We start from the raw sequence: 27,581 nt of genomic DNA, 5'->3' as shown, positions 1-27,581 counted from the left end.
AATATCCTTTCCATTTCTTGTAGAATGTGAACCCTTAGAATTAAACATTGACTATGTTGTGCATTGCAGGAGGACTATTGCGTGTAAACCCAAGGCCAGACTAAGATCCGGAAATCATGGCAAGCCTCCTGAGATCGGTTACTACCAGCTGCTCAAGTCCCCTTTTCAGTAGCCTCATTTCTCTGAAGGCGCAGACTGTGAAGACACCATGCCTGCGAATGTTCCGCTCTCACCAGGTTCTCTGGTGCCAGCAGCCAGTCAGACCAGGTATTTCTTTCATTCCATCTGCTTTAGCATTTTAGATAACATGCATATATAATATAGTAATAATAATGTGTTGTCCTTCCACAATCCAAAAACATACAGACAGGTCAGCTGAAAACTGACCGGGGGGTGGGATATGAGTTACATTATAGCTCAGGTTGGGCAGGTACTAATGTGGATGATGCGGTGATAAGCAATGCATCACCTGTTGGTCTCCCTTTAATCCGGAAGACTACAGACATTTCTGGAGAGACCAGAGAGGCTACGGTATAAGAAAGGCTAAGGTCAGTCTAAGCCAGGGGTCCCCAACCTTTCTTACTCGTGAGCCACAGTCAAATGTAAAAAGACTTGGAGAGCAACACAAGCACCATAAAAGTTCATGGAGGTGCCAAATAAGGGCTCAGAATGGCTATTAGGCAGTCTCTATGCACACTATCAGCTTACAGGGGGCTTTATTTGGTAGTCAATCTTGTTTTTATTCAACCTAAACTTGCCCCCAAGTCAGGAATTCAAAAATAACTCCCTGGTTTGTGGGCACTGAGAGCAACATCCAAGGGGTTGGGGAGCAACATGTTGCCCCTGAGCCACTGGTTGGGGATCACTGGTCTAAGCACTGGACAGTGGACCTAGCAAGCTGTCATTTCCCAGATCCAGTCAACACACCTTCAGAATATGTTTGACTGGAATTCAGTAGTTAAGCCATTTCCTCTGATGTGGTCGAGCCTACTCCTGCACAGGGTTGTTCCTTCCGACCAAAGAAAGTGATATTGTGCGTCTGCACGGCTGATGTCACGGGACAGTACTGGGTACAGCCATTGCAGGGAGTACACCTCTGTATATGGGCCAAGGATCCAGAAAGGTTCCTTATATCAGAAAGCCTATAGCCTACCTGATTGGGGAGGGGGACTTAGATACTGTAATTAGAGGGTGGTTAAAGGCATGCTTTTCTTATCTGGAGAATGTCATGTGGGCTTTTTCTATTAGCACCTGTTGGTTTGCCTTGAGAATCTGGCTGGAGCAGTGATAGGTCCAGTCAGAGCCAGATTTCCTTAAGGCACGTGATCCTGCCTGTAAAAGTGAGAAACTAAGAATGACAAGGAATCCCGATAAGCCAGTAAGCTGATGATTAACCTTGGCTTCTGCTAAGCATTTGACTTTGACAGGAGCTGCAGGCATTGCAAGCTTCAAATGCAAATGCCTTTAACACTTTTCTAATGCAAGGGCATCAATATCATATAATTATTATATATCTTTTACAAATGGTACATATTGATGTCACTGGACCACATGCTCCGTTGGACACTATGGGGCATATTTATTATAGTGTATATAATTATAGTGTGCGCCGGTGATGTTGCCCATAGCGACCAATCAGATCTTTGCTTTAGTTTTCTAACTTGCGGGTGATTGTTCAAACGCAATTGCTGATTGGTTGCCATGGACATCTCCGGTGATGTTGGCTTACACCCTCTAATAAATATGCCCCTATTTATAAACCTTATGGTCACTTGCCATCTGTACATCAGTCCCTTCAGTTGTTGCTGAATTACAAGTCCCAAAATGCCATTGCTTGATAACGTTATTGGCCATTAGCCATGTAAATGCAGAAACTCTTGCTTTTACACTGTTCTACACAACTGCTAATCACACACAAGGTCCGAAGGAGTCCTATATTTTAAGGGCTGTGGCAGACAGGGAGACTAGTCGCCCACGACAAATCTCCCTTGTCGCGGGCGACTAGTCTCCCCGAAATGCCATCCCACCGGCGAGAATGTAAAGCGCCAGTGGGATGGCATACGCGGCGCCGAAATTTCCCCGAAATTGCGGAAGTTGCCAAGTTGCATCTACCTTGTAGATGCTGCAGTTCCAGGATCCTTTTGTTCTGTGCAACATGGCAGATTTGTAAAGAAAAGAAATAAATGTTGTTATTCAGCTGTAGCTCTAATTTATCTCCATTAGATAGCACAATATAGTTATTTTTAGAAGGGTGAAACCATGTCACATTAGATACATAACCCAGTAGATAGCAGCTTAGGTTCTGGGCTGGAGGGAAGCAGCCCCTACCCTCTGGCTTATCAGTAAAGCTCTAAATCTACAAATATTGGTGCAAAATCTTTCAATAATGCCATAATAGTGCAGAATAAGGCACAAGGCATGGTGCACATTAAATGGGGGACCTGTACTTTACACACTGTAAGCAGGGGATAATTCCAGTGCATAAAACAATGATGGTGGGATGCTAGGAGAAAACTTCTTACAGAGTAAAGAAAATGGCAAATGGTGATAGATGATTCTGCTGTGCACACAGTGTTACTTTAATCAGCCAAAAGCTGCACTTTTCCTCTTTATACCATCATCCCTGTGCCCCTAGTAAACCAGTTGCGTAACTATAGCTTTATCAGCTCAGTTCTGTACAAAGCCAAACACCCACACCTCCGTGCTATGAAATATTCCGCACGTGGGAAGAAAGGACTTTCGTGTAAATACTTGCAAAGCGCTCACATATTTTAACCTACAGGCCTATGAAATGCCATTTATTTCCCCTCCTGCTATTTATTGTGATATTTACGTTACTTCGCATTGTGATGGCATCTGTATTAATCACTGCCCACATAAGTCATTTGCGAGAGTGTTTGCATTCCCGTGCCTAGTAAATATCCTGAATACTGATTTACAATGTATACACTATAACGAGCTTTCACCGGTGAGAAGAAGGATTCTGATACAGAGCTAATATGTAGCACCTGTTGGACTTCTATGGGCCCCTCCTGCTCTCTCTTCTCTTCTTTTCGTAAGTTCTCTGTTAGGCCTGTGTCACTCAGGTAGATAAGTAGCTACTACTCACAAGGAAACTTCGGGCGACTTTGGAAAATCAAAGCGATGCATATGCCATCCCATTGGCGACTTACATTTCTGCCAGTGGCATTGCATTTTGGGGGGATTAGTCGCCTGCGGTCGCGAAGATTTATCGCAGGCGACTAATCTCACCGTGTGTCACCTCCCTTATTTGGTACAGCACTGATATATTCCACTCTACTTTATAGGGATTATTCACTGCCCTGTGCAGTTTACAGTCTAAGGTTCTTTTTCACAAGCACACACACTATGATCAGTTTTATCTGGAGCCAGTTAACCTGCCTGTGTGCTTTTAGGAGGGTGGGGGCAAACTAGACAGGTCCGTACTGGGATATAATATAGGTCCTGGCATTACAAGTACCCAGAGGCAGCCCCTCCCCAATAAATAGTGACTGTCTATGGCATCTTGCAGCAAACCCTCTGGTATTTGCTCCAATCCACAGATTGCCATTCTGGGGCCTGAAGCCAGAGTACCCAAAGGAAACCTGCACAGACTCCCCCAGACAAATACATGCTCCTTGCAGATAGTGCCATAAATTGAACCTTCAAACCCAGAAATACAAAACCGAAATGCTTTAATTAGGCTACTGTAGTTTATGGCTAATGCCACATTGGGCTGATTTTCAGTCTGCAGAAAAACAAAGGCTGAGAATTATCCCTTAATGCTGGCATCAGCCTTCTTCCTTTCCTGCACCCAAAACCTGAATGCATGTACCTGCACCTAGCCCAACACAATGGTTTTGGGTGCAGGCAAGGAAGAAGACTAATGTTAGCGCAGCCAGGTGTGGCATTATCGTATTATGCCCCCATAAGATTTCATAAAAACAATTTGCAAAGTAACAACGGAATGCTTTTCTCAACATCTGCACCTACTACCAGCTGCTGTGTGATATAAGCCATGGGCAAGGAGAGGTTAGGGCCATAAAGAAAATGCCAAAGGCTTGTGGGTCTGTTAAGTTTGCTGCACATGAAATGATTTACATATAATTTAGCTTGTGTGTGCCTGTACCCTACTGAGCTAAATAACTATAACAGGCATAAGCCAAAAAGCAGGTCTAGGGGTGATTTTTGTTGTGTGTATGAGGGTATCACCATTTTTGGTAAACACCAGCCCCAGACTGGCAATCTGTGGGGCTGTTGTAAAATGCCATACACGGTCACTATTTATTGGGCTGGTGGGGGACTGTTTGGGCCTCTGTGTACATTTTGTAATTAGGGATGCACCAAACCCACTTTTTTTGGTTTGGCCCAACCCCCGAACCCACCCTGATGGATTCTGCCTAATCCCAAACCGAATCCTAATTAGCATATGATAATTAGGATTGGGAAGTGTTAAAAATTGCCCAAATCCGGGATTCGCTGCATCCCTACTTGTAATGTCAGGACATATTTTGAATCCCAGTCTGGGCCTGGTAAACACTACTTATTTATGACTGCTATAGGGAAAATTATCTTTGCAAACTATACATACAAGAAAATCAATATGGCAGCTCCAAATTTTATGGGCATTTGATAAAAGATATATAATTGTGCATATTTTTATTGTTGCAGTTATTGTAGAAGGTTCTTCCCTTTGGTAAAGTGGTTGCTCAGCTGAGTGAAGCTTTAGCTCAGTCTGTTAGGGTAGAGTGCCCTAATGCTCTTCTTCTTTGTGTTGTTACAGGCGTTCCATACAAACAGCTCACCGTGGGGGTCCCCAAGGAGATATTCCAGAATGAGAAGAGAGTGGCGCTGTCTCCAGCTGGAGTGCAGGCTCTGGTCAAACAGGGCTTTAATGTGGTGGTGGAAGCAGGAGCCGGAGAAGCTTCTAAATTCTCAGATGATCAATACAAGGAGGCTGGGGCCAAAATTCAGGGGACCAAGGATGTATTGGCTTCGGACTTGGTTCTTAAAGTAATTGTTTACATTTTTAACGTATACCTTCAATCGTAATGCAATAGTGCTTTATAAGAACATATCTGTGCATTGCTTGTTATGTCCAGTGTGCTGTCTGAAAGGCAGGGACATCTAAGGACTAGAAGGGCTGTATCCGTGTGTGGTGTATTAAGGTCTTTTCTGTAAGGCATTTTTTATGGCAAAAGAATGGAAATAAGAGTGCACATCAGACTACCAAAAATATACCACCAGTGTACATTACAAACTGATGCCATGCCTTTTTGAACCAGAACCAAAATAATAATAATATATATTCTGTCACAGACTATAGCATGCTGCAAAGCTTGCCCTTGGCTCTTGCAAGAGGAGTAAAAAGAATATTTTCTTCTTTTCCACAGGTGCGGGCGCCCATGTTAAACCCTGCTCTGGGAGTGCATGAAGCGGACCTATTCAAGTCCTCCTCGACGCTTATCAGCTTCATTTACCCTGCTCAGAACCCTGACCTGCTGAGCAAACTCTCTGAGAAGAATATGACCATTCTGGCAATGGACCAGGTGCCGCGTGTGACAATTGCCCAGGGATATGATGCTTTGAGTTCAATGGCAAACATTGCAGGGTGAGATTCCTACCTCTGCATTCTACTAACATTCTGGGAAAATTAGGAAAGTGTTTGAAGCAGATGGACGTGTCTTTTTTTTTTTTTTCTGGGTGGTTGACAGTTAAGTTAACTTTAGTGTATTATAAAATAGCCAATTCTTAGCAACTTTTATTTACTTCTATTTTTTTTTTAAATAGTTTTTGAATTATTTACCTTCTTTTAAATGGGGGTCTCTAACCCCAGCAGCCAAGACTATTGTTCTTTGAGGCTACAATTTTATTGTTGTTGTTATTGTTATTTTTTATCACTTTCTTTTCAGACCCTTTCCTATTCACATTACAGTTTCTCATTCAAACCACCACCTGGTTGCTAGGGAAATTTGGACATTAGCAACCAGATAGTTGTTAAAATTCCAAACTAGAGAGCTGCAGAACAAAATATTGCAAAATAATTGAAAAACCATAAATAATTAAAAAGAAAAGCAAGACAAATTGTCTCTGAATAGCACTCACTACAAAATAGTAAAAGTTAATTTAAACATGAACAACCCCTTTAATCTCCCCTACTATGTAAAGGTATGTTTTCCCTTTCAGCACTTTCACAGTTAAATGTTTGAATCTTTTTTAGTACGTCGGTTTAATGTGTTTCTTGCCTTGTAGGTACAAAGCAGTTGTAATGGCTGCCAATAACTTTGGCCGCTTTTTCACTGGGCAGATCACTGCTGCAGGCAAAGTCCCACCAGCCAAGGTAAGTACTGTATGTTCTTATTCAGAATCATGCAAACATCTATGCCTTTAGCTGTTTCTAAACTAGCAGCACCCAACATTCCCCTGAGCGTCAAGCTCACTTGCACCAGTTCTCCCTTACTAGATTATTTTATTTGTTGGACATGTCCAGCAGATGGCAGCATGATTCTACTGGAAAGGGTAACACGCAGAACCAGTTCAAAATGTGCAATTTTGTCTACATTGTTATCCAGAAATATAGCAATTTAGTAAGAGGTGTTGGGCAGCCAAATGCAAGCCTAGTGCCTTAGGAAAGGACATGGAACATTTATTCATTTGATTCTCCTTTTTCCCAAATAAACCTGCTCCCTTTGGTGCAAATTATGGGACGTTTATCTTGCCCCCTGGGAGTTCCCAAGCCCATTACATGAGAAAAACCCTACATGTCTAGGGATCTTATAATAACTTCCAACATACAAGGAACCATTTATACATTTTTATTTTAGGTAATGTTCCTTTGCAGCTCATCTAACATTACTGTATAAAACAGGACTTTAATGAAACTTATATTATTCTGTAGGTCCTTATTATTGGGGGTGGTGTGGCTGGACTGGCCGCTGCCGGAGCCGCTAAATCCATGGGAGCAATTGTGAGAGGTTTTGACACCAGGTATGAAACAATTCAAATTTGTGATATTTAGAGCCCCCTCATATGTCGTAAGGGGAGAGAATTCACAGATCTGTAGTTTACTCATGCTTCCCCTTTGTACTGCTACTCGTGCTATCCATTTGTTTTTTATAATTCTGCACCATCCTGCATAATAAGGTGGCAGCTTATAACTGTTGCTGTTTAACATGTCACAGAGGGACTTTATTAGATCACATAAACACAGATGAGCCAACAGGCAAATTATACACATCAGCCACTGTATTTGTTAGATTATTCTTCAGCAGAAAGCAGTACTTAGTGTAATTAACATGTGTGATGCATATGAATTGGATCACACATTGCAGCATATCCGTACTTTGTCCCTCAATAAACATCCAGCAAGTGACTTTATTGACTGCCCACCTGGTCTGCAACCTCTTTGTGTGTCATATTTTGTACATACGTAGAGAGCCATCTGGTGATGAGCTTTGGAAGTAGAGACACTTGAAAAAAAGGTCTATTTTTAAAGGGTAACTCAGTAATGTTTTGTTGGGGAGAGCTTACCCCTTCTACAGGTGGGCTGAATAAGCTTTCTGTTACATGAGCTCTATGGCAGCAGAGGTTTTGCCTTGTGTACCTTTGTTTTTTCTTGCTTGATTGAGAGGCGTGATGCTTTTATAGAACTATGGCTCCAAGAGTTCTGGTCAGAGCAATGTTTCCCTGGCAGGTATTAAGGGGATAAGGTAACTTAAAACACCATTTGGGCAGTAAAGTTATGTTATCTGTGGCCTTAAATAGCAGCTCTATGGCATCAGTAGAATCTTCAATACCAAATATTCAGAGTATCATTATTTATTAAATATAGAAGGACTGCACGCCATCTTCTTTTGCACTCCCGTGGGCAGAAACATTTTGCTGTCTGTGCCAATGCAATAAAACATACATCCCGGTGTTCCTCTGAGTGCTCTGTGTTTGAACTGACTAGAAAGCAAGCGCAGGGCTTGTTTAACACTAGAAATGAGCTGCAGCACAAACATGACACAAATGTGTTAGCATTCCTACGGAAACAAAGCCAAGTAACGTCATTTCTGTATTTACCAATTCCAGGAAGAATAACAAAAGTTATAGCCCCATGCGTAAATGCCCTGAAGCAGAGGTTTTCTCTCTTTGCATGTTCAGACCCCCCTGTTCTAGGGCAAAACCTGGTGGCTGCCCCTTCTTTAGTTCTATGGTTATCCTAAACAGTAAGCATTTACCCCAAATTTTTCCATTTCATGTGAACTTTGTTTTTTGAACAGGGACACATGATTCCTCAGACTGAAAGGAAAACATCATAGTCTGCCCCTGACTAGCACAGACTGTCTCCCCACCCTCATAGGCTGGCATTTGAACCCTACTTTACATTGCTCTGTGTTAAAATGATAGATTCTAAAGTACTTCTAAGTTATATGGCAGGCAGAGCAGTGATCCTCTGAAGGCAGAGGGACTTCATATCCCAGAATTTATCACTTTAACATGGAAATATGGAATGATGGGGGTTGAATGCCTATGGCAGTCTAATACATACATACATACATACATACATACATATATAAATATCAGTCTTTCTAGTGTCTGCACCGAAATTTTTTTTTTAGTAGCGGGGTGCTCAGTCAAATCAGTTGCATACAAAATATATTTTCAGCCTGGCACACCCTTATCAAAATTCAACGCCTTTATTTTAAGCACATTGCACAAAAATCAGACGTTTTGGTCCTCATTGAGAAAGGTCCCAATGAGGACGTTGGATTTTTGTGCGATGTGCTTATAATAAAGGCGTTGAATTTTAATAAGGGCTCCATTTTAATTCAAATTCTAAAAAAATGATTACCTTTTTCTCTGTAATAATTAAACAGTACCTTGTACTTGATCCTGTGGAGATCCAAATGGTGGAAAGACTCCTAATCCAGAGAACCCCAAGTCCCAGGCATTCTGGATAACAGGTCCCATACCTGTATTAGTAATACAGTTGAGTAGAAGCCAGTGCACACTGGGAATTTTCCTACATAATTCTTGCTTTATTGAATCAAAGGGAGAATAATGTTGGAAAATTCCCAATGTGCACCGGCTGCTGCTACCCTCTGTCTGTCTATCTAGATAATTTGTTATAACAAGTAGTTAGTGATAGGGAGCTTCCAAATTATACATAATTATAGAATTATAATAGTACAAAAGTGCTTAAAGGGACTTTTCTGGCAGAAAGGTGCAGCACTAGCTGAAGAGAAAACTTTTGAGCTGAAAGTAATAAAAATAAAACAGAGCTGAAATTTCTTTGAATAGATGTTAACAGAGTTTTCTGCTGCAGACGTGACATTTGCTCCAGTAGAAGTGTTTGGGCTTGGCTTGAGTAAATGGCACAGGCTTTGATGAGGGAAGAGTCTGTTATGTGGTCATTCCTCGCCATGTGGTTTTTTTCCCAACATTTCTTTGCTGTGGAGAATACGTTACAAGAATTTCTGTGCTGGATGGAAATTGGGAGAAAAAAAAATTCGGATTTTGTTTAAAAGCTTTTATATGCCATCCGGCAGGCAAATTAACCCCTCCCTAAGCAAGTAGAGTTCTAAAACCACTGGCTGTACATTCTATTCCTGCACAATTTGGGTGCCTGTCCCCAGACCTTTTATTCCCTTGTTCTCTAATGTGGTATTTGTGAGTCAAATCATATCAAAGCTTGTGTTATGGTCTTGCCACAGGGCTGCCGCTTTAGAACAATTCAAATCCCTTGGGGCTGAGCCGCTGGAAGTGGATCTGAAGGAGTCTGGAGAGGGCCAAGGTGGTTACGCAAAGGAAATGTCCAAGGAATTCATTGACGCCGAAATGAAGCTCTTTGCCAAACAGTGTCAAGATGTGGACATCATTGTCACAACCGCTCTCATTCCTGGTAAGGCTTGTAATCTACACTCATGGTAATTGACCAAAGATATACTATGTTGCAATGTTCACACAGTAATATACAGTGTTTAGTGGTACCCCATACAGTACTTTAGCATTAATCCTGAGACTTGTGTGCATTTAAAAGGAAATTACATTAGCATCACAGGCATTTTAGATCTTTAGGGCACTGTTCCTAACAAAATATGAAACGCTGAAGGGTTTTGAATCCAGTATTCTCTGTGCTTTTGCATGGCCATCCTAAGCTGGCCATGCATGGGCAGATTTAAGATGACGATTCAAGTCCTTCAAACTGAACTGGCAGCTTATCTGCCCATGTTTGGGGACCCCCAGTGTGCCTCTCCGACCGATATCGGAGCGTAGATTTGGCAGGTTTGAATTTTCCATTGGATCAGACTCATCGGCTTATTGATGTGGTCCTCACTTAGACAGCTCCTACACCTGTTGTTGTATCTTGATTGTTTGGCACTAGGACCAAACAATCAAATTAATCTGATATTGCCCACCTTAGGTGGGCATATCGTGAGAAAGATCCGCTCATTTGGTGACTCATCAAACGAGTGCATCTTAATGTGGATGGTTACCTTTACTGAGCCTGTCGTAGCAGTGAAAACTAATTAAAGGGGTAGTTTACCTTTAGTATGATATAGACCGTGCTATTCTGACACAGTTTGCAGGTGGTATTCATTTTTTATTATTAAATTTTATTTTAGAATTAAATAGGTTTTTGTTCAGCAGCTCTCCAGTTGGAAATTTCAGCTGCTATCTAGTTGCTAGTGTCCAATTTAACCTAGCAACCAGGCAGTGGTATGAAAGAGAGACAGGAATGTGAAAAGCGGAGGGCCTAAATAGAAGTATTAGTAATAAAGAGTAACAATAAAATTGTAATTGAAAGTTGGAAAGCATCTGATAAAGACACATAATTCAAAGAATATTGAGACCAGTTGCTAAGAATAGGCAATTCTATAACATACTAAAAGTTAACCTGAAGGTGAACCACCTATTTAACTTTCACTTATTATACAGTAAAGGAAGCCATTCCAAACGGCTGAGTGGTAAACACAGCAACATAATGTATTTAACATAATCTATTTGTTTAAAAGAGCAAAAACAATTTTATAGTAGCAGTAAACCTTTGCTTGCAGCAGTATGATGTGTAAGCAGTTAATATAACAAACCATTGTGTAGACTAAAAGTGCTAATACATAAGCAGACACTGGCAGTTGATTCTGATAAAGGCCTTCAGATATTGTTTGGGTTGGCTGGAAAATCCACACTACATGTAAGCACTTGCTTAATAACATAAGCATAATAGGCTATCTATATATTAAAAATAGAAATGCTCTTTACTTTATTTACACTGGGAACTGCTTTTCTTTTCCACTAACAGGCAAAAAAGCTCCAACTCTGTTCCGTAAAGACATGATTGAGTTGATGAAGGAAGGTTCCGTTGTGGTTGATTTGGCTGCAGAGGCTGGAGGAAACATTGAAACCACTAAACCAGGAGATCTCTATGTCCACAAGGTATTTGTTCCATTTTGTAGATGATCCTAAAGGAACTGTGATACCAAAGAAAGTAATTCATGTACTGTTGCCCTGCACTGGTATAACTAAACTGCTTATATAAACTATAGTAGTGTTTCTGAAGCAAACTGCTATGTAGTCACGGGGCACTTGAAATAGGGCTGAATGGCAAAGGTTATATATCATATAAGCTCAGTAGAACACCAATATTTTATACCGAGGTTATGTGCTATGTAACCTGAACAGTGTCTGACTGGCCCACAGGAATACCAGGAAAACTCCCGGTGGGCCCAGGTATCAGTGGGCCCTCTTGCTTCTAACTATTTTCTGGAGTTGTTTGCTCCTGGTGGCCTGCTTCATAGTCATTCTCTGTTCCTGTATGAAAACAAAGAGACTAGGATAATAAAGAGATTAAATGAGCAAAGGAGGATTAATAGTCCTGGTCCAAGGGTATATATAAGGGTATTAAATGTCAAGAAGGAATGGCATGAAGCCACAAGCTAAGGACTTTTATGCAGGCTGCAAAACTCAAAGATGGATACTGACATCTTTATATTCTATGGGAATATAAATCTATTATATAATGAGATATGTGACACTAGACATTTTTTTTTCTTGACTTGCTGAGCACCCAAATGTATGAATACAGGTTTGGGACCTATAGATCTCCATACCTTAAGTCTAGTAATAAATCATTTAAATATTAAATCCAATAGGATTGTTTTGCTTCTAAAAGGGATTTATTATATCTTAGTTGGGATCAAGTACAAGGCATCATTTTATTTATTATTACTAAATCATTTTTAAAAATGATCAATTATTTGCTTAAAATGAAGTGTATGGGAAATGGCCTTCTTTCTGGATAATGGGTTTCTGTATAACAAACCCCGTACCTGGGTTATATTTAACCATTTTTTTTCCTGTGCCCTGCACAATTTAATATAATCTTGTATGTGCCTGCTAATAACACAGCTCCCTTTATTTTCAGGGTGTGACACACATTGGCTATACCGACATCCCCAGCAGAATGGCCACTCAGGCAAGCACACTCTACTCAAACAACATCCTAAAACTCCTGAAGGCCATCAGCCCAGATAAGGATCATTTCTACTACGATGTAAAGGATGAATTTGACTATGGTACTATGGATCACGTCATCAGGGGAACTGTCGTTATGAAGGTAGATTTTGAATATTTGTCATCTTGGTCCAAATGGTTCTTGGATGTTAGGTAGTTGGGCATGTTAGCATCTCCAATGTCCCTGTTGAGAGAGAGGTTGCCCCTTCCCACCCCCCCACCCCCAACTCTATTGGGTTGGCCATATGCAGAAAGGATTGTGCAGTTCAGTTACTAATTAATGTTAATGATAGATTAAGAAAGAGAATCTATAAGTAATATCCCACTGATAGGTCCTGAACAACATATATAATCAATCAACAAAATATTCAGTGAAATAAAAAAACAAAATTAAACAGACAATTAAAAAAAAAAAAAAAAAAAAAGCAAACATACTATACCAAACAGCAGATAGGTACATCCCAGTGCCTCATGGTACCCACTCTCCTAACGCGTTTCGCACAATTGGGTGCTTCATCAGAGGATCCTCTGATGAAGCACCCAATTGTGTGAAACGCGTTAGGAGAGTGGGTACCATGAGGCACTGGGATGTGTATTTCAGTTAGCGGCACTCAGCACACTGTACTGTAGGATAGGAACCAATCAGCAGCTAGGCAGACCTGATAGGGAACTGAAGCCTGTTTTTGTTTGTATGACTGCAGGGCTTTTTTTTGGGGGGTGAGGGGGCGGGCTTACTGTACTATTATTGCATTATGTTGTTAGGCCCCATGCCTTGCTCTTAAGGAGTGTTCTCAACCTAAGGTTGTTTTAGGAATTGCACCAGTAACACTTCCACAGCAATGAAACAAATAAAAACAACTTTAATCATACAATCGCCCTATAATATTCAGTGCAAATGTAAGGTACAAAAATAGAGATATAGTAACCATTTTACTGGCAGGTTAATTTAAGTTTATTCCATTTACATTTTTTTCTAGGATGGTAAAGTCATTTTCCCTGCACCACCTCCAAATAATATCCCTCAGGGAACCCCTGTGAAGCAGAAATCTGTGGCTGAGCTGGAGGCTGAAAAGGCAGCATCCATTTCACCATTTAGAAAGACATTTAATGGTGCTGCTGCTTATACAGCGGGTAAGTGACTCTCTGTTGCATACTAATACTGCTGTTTAGAGAATGACCTCCCTTTATTCAGGGGGTGGATTAAAAGTAACAAAGTTTGCACCAGTGCTGGTAACCCATAACAGTCAAATCAATGCTTTTAGACAGGTGACTGCTAAATGCTAATGGCTGATTGCTTGCTATGGGTTTCTAGACCTACTACCACTTTTATCAAATTTCCCAACCCTTGGAATATTGTGCTGTTCTGTGTGTAAGGGAGGAACAAACAGTCAGATCACAGATGATTTATGCAGGTATCTGCAAAAGAATATATGAAGAACTAAACTTAATTAAGTACAAGTTAGGGACTTGTTATCCAGAATTCTTGGGAATAGGGATTTTTCGCATAGGGGATCTTAATGTAATTTGGATCTCTATACCTTATGTCTACTAAAATTTTTTATAAAAATCAATTAAACCCAATAGGATTATTTTGGCTCCAATAAGGATTAGTTATATCTTGGTTGCAATCAAGTACAGGTATGGGACCTGTTATCCAGAATGCTTGGGACTCGTTGATGCGGTCCCCGGACCGACTTTTCTTATACCCGTAGTTATTATTCGATTGTTTGGCCCCAGGGCCAAACGATTGAATTAGCCTGGATTCTCCCAATATTGCCCACCCATAGGTGGATCGGCCCGTGTATGGGGACCTTTAAGTCTACTAAAAATCATTTACATATTGAATTATCTCAATAGACTTGTTTTGCCTCCAATAAGGATTAATTATATATTGGTTGGGATCAAGCACAGGTACTGTTTTATTATTACAGAGAAAAGGGAATCATTTAACCATTAAATAAACCCAATAGGACTGTTCTGCCCCCAATAAGGGGTAATTATATCTTAGTAGGGATCAAGTACAGGTATTGTTTTATTATTACAGAGAAAAGGGAATCATTTAACCATTAAATAAACCCAATAGGACTGTTCTGCCCCCAATAAGGGGTAATTATATCTTAGTAGGGATCAAGTACAGGTACTGTTTTATTATTACAGAGAAAAGGGAATCATTTAACCATTAAATAAACCCAATAGGGCTGTTCTGCCCCAATAAGGGGTAATTATATCTTAGTTGGGATCAAGTACAGGTACTGTTTTATTATTACAGAGAAAAGGGAATCATTTTCAAAAATTAGAATTATTTGCTTATAATGGAGTCTGGGAGATGGCCTTTCCGTAATTCGGAATAACGTGTTTCCGGATAAGGGATCCCATACATGTACAAGGTTCTGTTTTTTTACTACAGAGAAAAAGAATAATTTTTAAAATCTCAATTTTTTTGATTAAAATGGTCTTCCTGTAATTTTGAGCTTTCTGGAAGCGGGTTTACAATAAAGGATCCCATACATGCACAGGCAAATAACCCATATAAGATCTCCAGCTAGCCTTCCATTTGTTTAACACCAACACCTGGATTCACTGACCGCCTCTAGTTAATGCCAGATTAATAAGTGGGTTTCATTCCTCCAAAGTTACATTATGCTTTGAGCTTAGGACCCTCAAAAAATATTTGTTATAAAGCCCTAGTGCCCTTGTTGAACAAATAGCCATAATGAGACACCAGATTAGTTAGCAGAAAGTTCTCAGGTTAACAGGGCTGCAACTTCTGTAATGTTATAACATGTATTGGGCAGTGTGCCCTTTTATGAAACCAGTGTACCTTTCTGACCTTACTTATTATTTTTGTCTTTGCTAGGCCTGGGCACCCTCCTCAGTCTGGGCATCGCCTCACCCCATTCTGCCTTCACTCAGATGGTGACAACCTTTGGATTGGCTGGCATTGTGGGCTACCACACAGTATGGGGAGTCACTCCTGCTCTACATTCACCTCTTATGTCTGTGACTAATGCTATCTCAGGTAATAATCCTTTTCTTCTTTGTCTTCATAATTGTGTGTGTGTTCATTTTATGCCATAGACCAGCAGCAGTTGGCCCTTTTGTTTATCTGCTTACCTCTGGCATCTTACAATAACCTCCAGCTGCTGTTTGGTACTATATGTTGTACTAATAGCATCTGCTTCATCATCTTGAATGGTCAAACAATCTGCCATCTTTGTAAGTTAGATGACAGTACCCAAAAGGGAAACAACTGTTCCCAACACGGAAACAAAATCCGCTTTCACCACTAAGGGGTTTTCACACTTGCTCCCCCAGTATTACCACTACTCTTTAGGAGAGCCGCAGATCCTTGCCTGCAGGTATATGGCAGGCCGCAGTTGAAGAACTCTGTGAAAGTCATTCTTTCACACAGTGAGTGACATCCCCTTGATTTTTTTCCAGTCACTTGAGAGACTGGAATTTTTATGTCCCCGATATCAGCAGTTTGACAGTTAAATACAATAGCAGTAGTTATTTCTTGTGTGTTTCTAATAATCAGAAGAGTGTGAGAATGTCTCCCATTGTGGGTTATGTAATGCTTAGAACTGAATTGTGCAACACTTGGGAATCCTTCATTTGGCTTAGTGTGCTTGGAACTGCCTTAGGCCTTGCTCCTTCCTCAATGACATCATATGTAGCCGTGGTTTGGGTGAATGTTATCATTTTTTGGGTTGCTGCTGTGGATGATTCATGTCCCTGTCACTGCTGGTTTCTATTTTACTGGCTTCTTCATATTCCCCCTATACATAATAGCCTTTCCCCAAATGGCAACACACTTCATTCTAAACATGTTCTTTCAAAACCTCTATTACTGATTACAGGTCAATGATTTCCATCTTGTACTACTGCCAGAGGAACAGTGTGAACAGTGTTCACCTTTAAATCAACTTTTAGTATGATGTAGAGAAACAATTTGCAATTGGTCTTCATTTTTTTTTATTGTTTGTGTGTTTTTTTAGTTATTCAGCAACTTACCAGTTTGGAATTTTAGCAGCTATATGGTTGCTTGGGTCCAAATTACCCATCTAGGCAGTGGTTTGCATGCAAAACCAAAATAAGAATATTAATTGGTCCAAATAAAAAAGATTAGTAATAAAAAGTTAACATAACAATAAAATGGCAGCCTCGACAAGCAATAGTTTTTGCGCTGTTGGGGTCAGTGACCCTCTTTTAAAAGCTGGAAAGAGTCGGAAGAGGAAAGCAAATAATTAAAAAACAATTAAAAAAAAAATGAAGACCAGTTGAAAAGTTGCTATTAAATGGCCATTCTATAACATACTAAAGGTTAAGTTAAAGGTAAACCACCCCTTTAAAGTATTAGAACTACATGTCTATTTCCATTAAGTCTTCAGACTCTAAGTGCTACTGGCCTGGGTATTGGAATATATGCAGATGGTTTCTTTAACCAACATAAAAAAACATCACGTCACCCAGCGGCTTGTGGCATTGCATATTGAATTTGTCAGCACTATAAAAGTAATATTAAGGTATAACAAAACATAAATGCCATTGTCTCAGATCAGAGTTCTTCACTTGGTGGCACAACCTTTGTAGGTCATAACAAGGTTACAGGTATACAGTATGTTTTCCTTAACCATTCTCTCAGGGGACCCGAGTGAAGTGAATAAAGCAGCTTTGCGACCCAGCACTTGGCTTGGAAACAGTCATGCAACCTTGTTATTATAACCATTTTCTACTGTAGGAATAAACTTCTCCAAGGGAGGCAGACCCACAGTTAAGGAACCAATGCCTTGCATGTTCAGTAGTATCGCCAGACTTTGTAATTATTATTTGTCTTTAAAGGAACGCTAACACCATGAAATGAAAGTGTTAATTAAGCTAATTAAAATATAATGTACTGTTGCCCTGCACTGGTAAAGCGTATCTGTTTGCTTCAGAAACGCTACTATAGATATAAGCAAGCTACTGTGTAGCAATGGAAATAGGGCAAAATAGCAGAACTTAAATATCGGATAACAGATGAGCTCTGTAGAACACCATTATATTTTACATAGGTTTATCTGCTTTCTACTATGTAACCTGTGCCTTTTAGTCCTATTTCAACTTGAATGGCTGCCCCCACGTAGACACAGCAGCTAATGTACTGTATATAGACTAAGTAGTGTAACTGTTGCAAACACACCAGTTTTACCAGTGCAGGGCAGCAGCACATTATATTTACTTTAAAATTATTTTTAGTTATTACTGTTCCTTAAATACTGTCTTCACTTGTAACTGAAGTCTGATAGTCACTCACAGCTGACCCTCGTAATTCCACCTTAAGCTTGAAAAACTGCTTCTGCCAGCTAATGGCTTGACTATACATAGAAGCAGCTAACTTTATTGATAAGTGGTGCCTGGGTAGCACTAGTGTGGAATTTAAAATGCTAGTACAGTGCAGTCAGCCCCATTGCATTCTCTATAATACTACAAAAGTCCTACTCTGTTCTGATATATGGAAACCCTAGTGTTTAGGATTAGTATCTTTCTCTGAAGGGTTTATTCCATTAAGGGTACTGTTATAAATGTAAAACGTATACCCTTACATACAGTGTGGAACGGTATTGGTAGTTTGGAGCCTGTTTAAAGAACATTTAACTGAATACGCTTTTAACATTGTAAGTTGTAGCAACCTAAACATGGACTGTGTTGGACTGTAGCAACCTAAACATAGACTGTGTTGGACTGTAGCAACCTAAACATGGACTGTGTTGGACTGTAGCAACCTAAACATGGACTGTGTTGGACTGTAGCAACCTAAACATGGACTGTGTTGGACTGTAGCAACCTAAACATGGACTGTGTTGGACTGTAGCAACCTAAACATGGACTGTGTTGGACTGTAGCAACCTAAACATGGACTGTGTTGGACTGTAGCAACCTAAACATGGACTGTGTTGGACTGTAGCAACCTAAACATGGACTGTGTTGGATTGTAGCAACCTAAACATGGACTGTGTTGGATTGTAGCAACCTAAACATGGACTGTGTTGGACTGTAGCAACCTAAACATGGACTGTGTTGCAGTTTTTTTTCTACAAAAGAGTTAATCAAGCAATTACATTAATAACAATTTTCTTGAATTACTGTGAAATTTAAGAAGCAATTTGTGATAGTTAATAATATTTACATGACTGATGATTCGGAATAACTTCTCATTTATTTCTTTGAAGATGATCATTAAATCTATTTCATATGAAAATATTGTCTCTTTCTGTACATTGCTATGACGTTTGACTGTGCAGGTATTGCAGTTTCTGTGTTTGTTGAGTTTTGTTCTCATAAGTCATAATTTGGTCAATTTAACGTCATTAAAGCTACACATTTTTTTTTCTGGTGGCAGTTTAAAGATATTTGAATGTTTCAATCCCTCTACCATTTGTTTTCCCCACAGATTTATTATCAGAGGCCCCACATGCATTCACGTGAGTCTTAACCTCTCTATTGTTATTTTATGCAGGTCTGACAGCAGTGGGAGGACTGGCCCTCATGGGAGGAGGTTACCTGCCCACCAACACCCACGAGCTGCTGGCTGTCCTTGCAGCATTTGTGTCTTCCATTAACATTGCAGGTATGAGAAATGTTACATTCATACATTTAGGAGTAGGGGTAAAATAAAAAGCCACTAAAAGAGAAACAATGTCTAAAATGCTTCCATATAAAGAATATTAGGTAATGCACACATATATATGTATTGAAGTCTGCAAAATGAAGCAACATTTGTGTATATTTGTTTTTCCAGTTTATAAAAGGAACCGTAAAGGTGGCCATACACGGGCCGATTCTAGCTGCCCATATCGGTCCCTTAGATCGATTCAGCAGATTATCGGCCCGTGTATGGGTACTAACGACAAGCCTGCCCGACTGAAATCTGGGCTGAAATTTAGTTGGATCTGGGACCACATTGGCTCGTTGACGCGGTCCCGAACCGAGGGACGTCTATACCCGTCGTTCTAATTTGACTAGGTGGGGATATCGGAGGTCGCCAAGCGAGCGGATCTTAGCATGTATGGCCACCTTTACACTTAAACATAAGTGGTTTAAAGTAATTATAATGTACTGTTGCCCTGCACTGGTAAAACTGCTGTGTTTGCTTTAGAAAGACTAATATAGTTTATATGAATACACTGCTGTGTAGCCATGGGGCAGCCATTCAAGCTGGAAAAAGGAGAAGAGGCACAGGTTACATAGCAGATAACAGAAGCTCTGTAGAATACAATTTTGTTATACAGAATGTATCTGTTATCTGCTATATAACCTGTGCAATTTAGCCCTATTTCAACTTGAATTCAATTGAATAGCTGCACAGCCGTTTTTTTTTATATTAACTATAGTAGTGTTTTTAATGCAAACACACAGCTTTTATAAGTGCAGGGCAACAGTACATTATATTCTAATTCTATAGAATATTTTTTTTTGGTTTTTTTTGGTGTTACTGTTGCTTTAAGGAGATTCTTAAATCACAAAATATAATCCTCACATTTTTCACAGAACAGAAGGCTACTAAAAACGTCTACCAACTCAACCTGACTAATTAAACAAGTATATTCCACATAACAAATTGTCTCAGATTTGGTATTCAACCAAATACATGCTGTCCAAACTGACATACTCTTCCCCTCCGGGATTTGATTCTGGATTTGGCCAAATCCTTTGTGGAAGATTAAGTATTCGTCTAAATAAAAAATAAAAGACTGGATTCACTGCATCCCAGATATAATCCCATATCCGCAATCTTTATTCTTGATTTTTCTCAGCGGGCTTTTTCTTCAAACTTGTCATATAAAGTGCTACTGGTTACTTGATTTTATTATAATATCAGTTTTTTATGTTTTGGGGCTGAAAGAGTTAACAGGTAGCTGCAGCAATGTGATTATTACTTTAAATAAAACAAAAGTGAGGCAGCACTGAACTTGGGATGGATCAGTTTTTGTCTGCATGAAACTTATTTGAAGTGGGCACATTTCAGACTGACTTGCCAACATTACAACCTTTAACTACAGGTCAACTTCGCCATTTAATCACAGCTTTTGGATGGTCCCATGGTGCTTTCCCCCCCTTAGCTGAGAAGGACAAACTGAATCTTTTTTTTTTTTTTTTTTTTTTAGAGGTAGATTGCCTTCGTGTTAACTTTTAGTATGTTATAGAATAGCATATCCTTGGCAACTTTTTAATTGGTCTTCTTACGCTTTCCAGCTTTCAAAAGAAAGGGGAGGGGGGGCACTGACACCCAGCAGCCAAAAAAACAATTCCCCTCAAGGCTCCAATTTTATTGTTATTGTTACTTATCTTTCTATTGGGGTCCTCCTCTATTCATATTCATGTCTCTCAAACCACTGTCTGGTTACTAGGTTAAACTGGACCCTAGCAAGCAGATAGCTGCTGAAAGTAAAAACAAAGCAAAATAATTCAAAAACCACAAATAATACAAAATAAAGACCAGTTGTGACTGTCTCAGAATAGCACTCTCTAGTCTACATCATACTAAAAGTTAATTTCAAGTTGAACAACGTCTTTAAATGGTCCATGATTAAATTATCTTTTTGGCCCCGGTATAAAAGATGACTGAAGCAAAACACTGGAGTGTACGTTTTTGGGCCAAAATCTGCCCCGTCACTGTTTGCAAGAGGGTTTTGATACAGTAATGATATTTTCTCCGCCGGCAGATTGAACGCCATGTGAGTTGAACCAGATACAGGGAATTGTTTCAGTAGGTCAGTATTACTTTACCTTACCCTTCATATCCATTCTTTTTGCAAAAGATCCTGCTGCAATGCTGCAAAAAAAGACTCTGGTTCACTTTTCTTTTTTTTTTTAGCTTCTAGTGCAGTTGCTTTGAACCTCCCTGGTAAAATAACTCTCATACTGTTCAGACCCGCCGTAAGAACACAAGCTTTATATTTATACTAACTTTATGCATATGTTTCCCTCCTCGTGCAAAATCTAAATATGCCTAATGAAATATAGGAGGTGGAATTGTTCAAACAGCACAGAACTGTTCAGATTAGGAATTAGGCTCAAATCATACAAGAATTAAAAAAAAGAAAAGGAAAGATGTTGCTGGCGTCCGCATAGGAATTCCTAACTAATCAATCCAACATGAAAACGATGTGAGGTTAATTATGCCAGAGATTGTCCTTGCCAAGATATTGCTTACTGTCTTTGTGTAAGTAATTCTTTAAATGGTTGTCACATACAGGGCCAAGCTGATATATTCTGCAAATCTAAAGCAGAAGTGTGCGAGAAGCGAGCCCTTGGCTGCCCTATGGCTTTTAGCAGAGCTCTGCTGTAGATAAAATGGATTTAGGTGTAAGCCAAGGACATGCAAGATGATTAGGTGATCAAAGTCATAATGGTAGCACTGCCCTGCCACTGTAACTGCGGGAGGGCCTTTCATGCCGAATGAAAGATACATACATATTGTTTTCCTTAATGGTGTCTGTAACCCAGCCATAAAAATATATTTATAATGTCATTTTCAATTTAAACATGAAGCCCTAATTATTTATTTTTTTTAATTTAAACATACACACACAATATTAAAATTCTTAGCTGTCGAGTCCTATATCGCCTGCAGGGGCAGGGCAGGCAGTACTTTCACTTTCCATTCAGCTTGTCCTAGATGTCACTGCACTCCTCTCTTACCCCCTCTGTCCTTACATTTTATAATTGTTTAGCCAGTGCATTTGGGCATCAGGACCCCAATTCTGGCACAGAATTTTAGGATGATGCAGGTCTGGCCATAATAACAATGTACACAAAAACACCTGCTGCTTTGCTGTGAATTCTAAGACTGGAGGAAATAATATTTGTATAACTTATGCAATGTAAGTAAAGTTTTTTTTGCTCAGCATTCAATCAACATAAAGGATTTGGGTTTATTTCTTAGGGTGACAGGTTCTCTTTAAATTCTATAAAGCAGAGATCCTCCCTCTAGATCAGGCGTCCCCAACCCTTTTGTTACTTGTGAGGCACATTCAAATGTAAAAAATTTGGAGAGCAACACAATATGCAAAAGGATCCTGGGGGTGGAAAATATGGGCTGTGATTGTCCCTATGTGGACTGGCACCTACAGAAGGCTCTGATTGGCAGTACACATGGGTTTGTTTTTTTTGCAACCAAAACTTGTCTCCAAGCCAGAAATTCAAAAATAAGCACCTGCTTTGAGGCCACTGGGAGCAACATCCAAGGGGTTGGAGAGCAACATGTTGCTCCTGAGCCACTAGTTGAGGAACACTGCTCTAGATATAGTGAAATTACAATACTCAGCAGCCCTCATAATGCGCTATCCTATGTAACAAGACTTAGCCATCCTGTATACAAGGCTTGATGCCCCTGGGGCCCTGCAGAAAGATGCAGTCCAATTGTGCCTGTGTAAGTTTTCCCAAAGGTATATACAAAGTACCGCTGTATAAATAAACATATACATACATACATACATACAAAGGCAAGAAATTCTTCCTCCAAAGTCCCCTATGGACAATGGACCTAGAGGCTCAATAGATCATCACCAAGAGACTACCAAATTGTAGCTCTGGACCAAATAATGATACCAGAGCCTTGTAGTTTTCAGGGAACACATTTTGACAGGGTTGATGCTGTGTTTACATTGTGCAATCCATTAACCATTGCTTTGTGTAGGTCTAGCCCCTAGTAGTGCTAATGAGGTGCACAGCCCCCTCCCTCCTTCAAAGAACAAAACTGATTTTATTGTGATAATAACATTTCTGCCTAGTGGACCCACGCTTATAATCCATTTATGTCTGGCCTTGTTTACAAAGGTGTAAAATACATTGGTTTCAATCCAAGGTAGGCTTTCCTCCAAAAGTAACCTTACCAACATCTTAGCGTCGCCGCTAGCACAATGACGTATTGGCTGAAGTATGTGTTAACTGATTAATATGCTGCAGATGCAGAAACATATGCTACAGAGACATTAATGCAGGCCAGCCTCCCAGCGCTGAAGGAAAATGGTTCTTTCCTGGGAGAAGCTTGTAGTGACATTGTCTGCTTAAAGTGGCACTATACCTCCTTGTTCAACATTAGTTTAATGCATAGGGCTTGTGCTGAATATACTTATTGCCTAGTCTTTTAATAAAAAAAAAAAAAAAAAAAAAATTCCCCTTCTTTTTATATCTAAACAAGGACTTTGAGGGGTTCTCCATATTGTGCTCTTGTGATATAAATCATTAGCAATGGACAGATAATCCTTCTGAATAATGTACTTCTGTTTATCTGTAAGTTAGGACAGTCACAACAGAGGGTGAAGGTAGGGGGGCTGTTTATACAGAGCTTAATACAATTAAATAATGCTTTGGATTAAAAAAAATAAATAAATTAAAACATGCATTTGAAGAAAAGAAAAAAAAAAAAAAAGCATAGGCAGGGTGTGTTTTCAGCATAAGATCCTGTGGTGGTTTACCATAAGGACAGCCTGGGTGGTTACACATAGTTCCAAGGGGGAGCCCACTGTTGTGTAATGGAGAGTTGCTTGAGCGGCTTAAGGCAATGCTCAGGGCTACTGGGAAACAGAGTGCCTTGATCTCTACCATTATTTTGATGCTTGCTTGCTTGCTTGCTCTTTGATAGTATTTTTTCCCCCTTTGCAGGAGGCTTCCTCGTTACACAGAGAATGCTGGACATGTTCAAGCGTCCAACTGACCCTCCAGAGTATAACTATCTGTACCTGCTCCCAGGAGGTGCCCTTGTTGGAGGATATGCTGCTGCCCTCCATAGTGGATATGATATCGAACAGGTGAACTCAAACACTTCTGGATTATTTAAATTTTTTTAATGCCAGACTGTTAAAGAAACACACGTGTGAGATGTGCTTCTGTCCCGCATATGTCAATAGGATACAGTTATGTAAGAAATATGGCAGCTTACACCCACAGACAACATGGTAGTGCAGTGGTTAGTATTGCTACCTTGCAGTGCTGGAGTCCTAGGCTTGATTTCAGCATTGGCCCCATTTGCAAGGTGTTTGTATGCTTCAAAGGCATACAGGATAGGATAATTGACTTCTGATAAAATTGACTGCAGGGTATGAGTGCAATAGGGATTTAGACTGTAAACTCCACTGGGACAGGGGCTCATGTCAATTATCTATAGTCTCAAACATTTCACAGAAACGGGATTAACAGAATCTTTCTTTAATATTAGTGCGAAGGACAAAGCTCTGCTTTATGCTATAAAGAGGCTGTTAACATTTCTATCTGGCAATAAAGGGTCCAATGGGGCTGTTTGGCAAGTGTAATTTTAAGCTTGAATGCTAAGGGAATTGGTATTTAACAGGCCAAACCAGCCCATTTACATCAGATCTGTTGCAAGCTTTTGGCTTTTGAAAGTAGTTAATGGGTAAAGTGATTTATTACAGAACCCGAATCTCACTGTCTCTCTGGACTTATTTGTCTGAGACACTTCTAAGGAGAGAAGCCAACATTTCCTTGCAATGATTATGAGTGCAGCCATACATATTTAGAAAAGTCTTAAATTTCCTTTTATTTGTTGACCCCAGAGCAACTTATAAGCTTCAACTGATAGTCCACGAGTGAGTTCACTCCTTGTAAAAGACATGTTTATAGTTGGACCGTCCACTGAGTTTTCTCTAGTAGAGCTAGCACGTTTGTTTTAAAATGCTGATATCTAATAGCCTGAGCCACTCATGTTATAAGCAGTGTGCTTGCTTGTTATGGTCTCCTATCTGAATCAATGTTTGCTCTGCACAACTGTAGCCAATATCAGGTTTCTCAAATGTTCCTTTGCAGTTGGTTTGAGACCCTTGGAGGGATGCATCAGCAGTTTCTGTAATAAAGTCATGTAGTGAAATTCTATATTTAAATTTTATCTCCCCGTGACTGTCTTTACCCTAAATAACATGACCCCATGTTATTGTTTTATATGGGAGCCAAGCACAGCTTTGTGTAGCTTATACATAACATTAGCCATGTTCTTGTTCCCTGTTGTGTGTTGTTTTTCTTAATTCTCTTTAATGGGCATTCTGTATATTCGCTGTGCTGAGACAGCAGGATCCTATACTGGTGGGCTTATCTTCTGCCAGAGAAAATAGACATAGGCACAAGAGCTAGGTTTAATTATCAAGGAGTTAATTTGAGTTGCGCTTAAATCCTTGCAACTATTGTACAGCTATGCCTGGTCTCTCATAGTTTTGTTCATTCATGGGCCTCAAAAGTGCCTTTTCCATGCATGAATTGCAGGGGCAGAGGGATTTTATGGGCCCAGCAAATAGTTTTAAGCTGAGCATACACTGGAAGATCCACTCTTTTCCGCTTTTTTTTTTTAAAGAGAGGTTGTTGGTAAAGTAATCTTTGCTGATATTGGCCACACATGCTGGGCCAGATCTCTCACGTGTCAGACTATTGAAATGCCTCATACACACGCCCAGTAGACTGACAACCTGCTCTGATAGGGGCTGTTGACTGTTGTTGGTCAATGTAGGGTTCACTGTAGAGTACCATAAATATCTGTTAAGTAGAAATGAGAATACCAAAGTAAAGTAGATGTAACCTTGAGAAGACATAGTAGGCTCAACTCATTACTAAGAGCGGGGATCCCCAAACTTTTTTTTATCTGTGAGCCACATTCAAATGTAAAAAGACTTAAGGGGTTAACACAAGCATGAAACATGTCCCTGGGGATGCCAGTGAGGACTGTTATTGGCTATTTGATAGCCCTATGTGAATTGGCAGCCCCCCTGTAGGCTCTGTTCGGCAGTACGTCTGGTTTTTATGCAACCAAAACTTTCGTCCAAGCCAGGAATTAAAAAATAAGCACCTGCTTTAAGGCCACTGGGAGCAACATCCAAGGGGTTGGGGAGCAACATGTTGCCCCTGAGCCACTGGTTGGGGACCACTGACTAAGAGGGTTAGTCTGGAATAAACTTATCTGACAGACGGTTACCGTTCATATGAATGGGAAGCACAATACCTATGTAGATGCTTGGGCATTACAGAACGATCTTTACTCTTAACATGCCAAAAGAAGTTTCTCCGCAACAATCCTCCCTGTGTGCCAGGAATAGATTTAGATTTAGTGGCTGAATTATATTCTTTGTATGTAAATGAATGTTACATGAACCAATATTTTTTAGTTAATAGAGCTTGACTAATATGTTTTCTATGTCTGTTTTTCTCTGCAGATGGTTTACCTGGGTTCAGGCCTGTGCTGTGTCGGAGCCCTTGCTGGCCTGTCCACACAAGGTACTGCCCGTCTAGGTAATGCCCTTGGTATGATGGGAGTGGCTGGAGGAATCGTAGCCACTTTGGGCGCTCTTAAACCAAGCCCAGAGTTACTAGCACAAATGTCTGGAGCAATGGCACTTGGTGGCACTTTAGGTAAGAACAAAGCATGAGTTGGGTGTTTTACCGCTGCCCAAAACCTTTGTCATCTTACACCAGCATGGTTAACATTTTGCATTACGTAATAAATGATGCCTAAATTCATCTGGATTATCTAATTGTCTGTCTTGTATAGATTGCTGCTTTGATGTTGAAGGAGAGTTATTTTAGGAAGGAACAAGCTTTTCCATGCAATTGCATCACGCCCGCCTTGCTCTGAGGCATGTTGCTGACTGGTTGCAGGGACGAGAGTTGTAATTTCATGCCTATTGATGGCATGATCCCTCAACAATCCTTTCATCTTCAAACAGCAGCGAATCAAGAATGCTCAGCAGAGAGAGAGAATAATGTGCACAAGCCTTTCGAGGGGTCAGGTGGGGCCATATTGGCAGCTAATGCCAACCCTTGAATGGCCAGCTTAAGTCAGTGGGCAGCACTAATATTGGGTAGTATTGGATTAGGTAGCTTTCCATGGTCAAAAGGCTGCTGTGTAATTAAAGCAGAAAGTGAAAAAGGGCTTGAGGCTAGGTGCCATTTATTTCTTCAGAATTAATGTTTTGAGTGCAAATAAATTAGCATGACAGAAACTGGCTTACAATAATATTAAAACCATATCCCTTGTTTTTTTGATAAAGTATTTAACATATTAACAACTCTTTTTTTATTTTCTGTCTCTTGTTCCGCAA

At 40.1% G+C, this 27,581-nt stretch overlaps 1 protein-coding gene across 1 annotated transcript in view; it reads left to right on the top strand.

Moving 5' to 3' along the window:
* nnt (nicotinamide nucleotide transhydrogenase) overlaps nt 1-27,581 on the top strand; it is a 64,857-nt gene that overhangs the window by 14,130 nt on the left and 23,146 nt on the right. Inside the window, 13 exon segments of the mRNA NM_001128002.1 lie at nt 70-267; nt 4,784-5,013; nt 5,394-5,611; nt 6,253-6,340; nt 6,899-6,987; nt 9,699-9,886; nt 11,288-11,421; nt 12,410-12,601; nt 13,476-13,629; nt 15,356-15,517; nt 18,998-19,108; nt 24,148-24,293; nt 26,697-26,892. Coding sequence (NP_001121474.1) covers nt 117-267; nt 4,784-5,013; nt 5,394-5,611; nt 6,253-6,340; nt 6,899-6,987; nt 9,699-9,886; nt 11,288-11,421; nt 12,410-12,601; nt 13,476-13,629; nt 15,356-15,517; nt 18,998-19,108; nt 24,148-24,293; nt 26,697-26,892 — 2,059 coding nt within the window. The 5' untranslated portion in view covers nt 70-116.

The sequence above is a fragment of the Xenopus tropicalis genome, chromosome 1 (genome assembly GCF_000004195.4).
Source record: "Xenopus tropicalis strain Nigerian chromosome 1, UCB_Xtro_10.0, whole genome shotgun sequence".
Lineage (NCBI taxonomy): Eukaryota > Metazoa > Chordata > Amphibia > Anura > Pipidae > Xenopus > Xenopus tropicalis.
The sequence above is the reverse complement of the archived record's forward strand: the minus strand, read 5'-3'. Positions and strand labels throughout refer to the sequence as shown.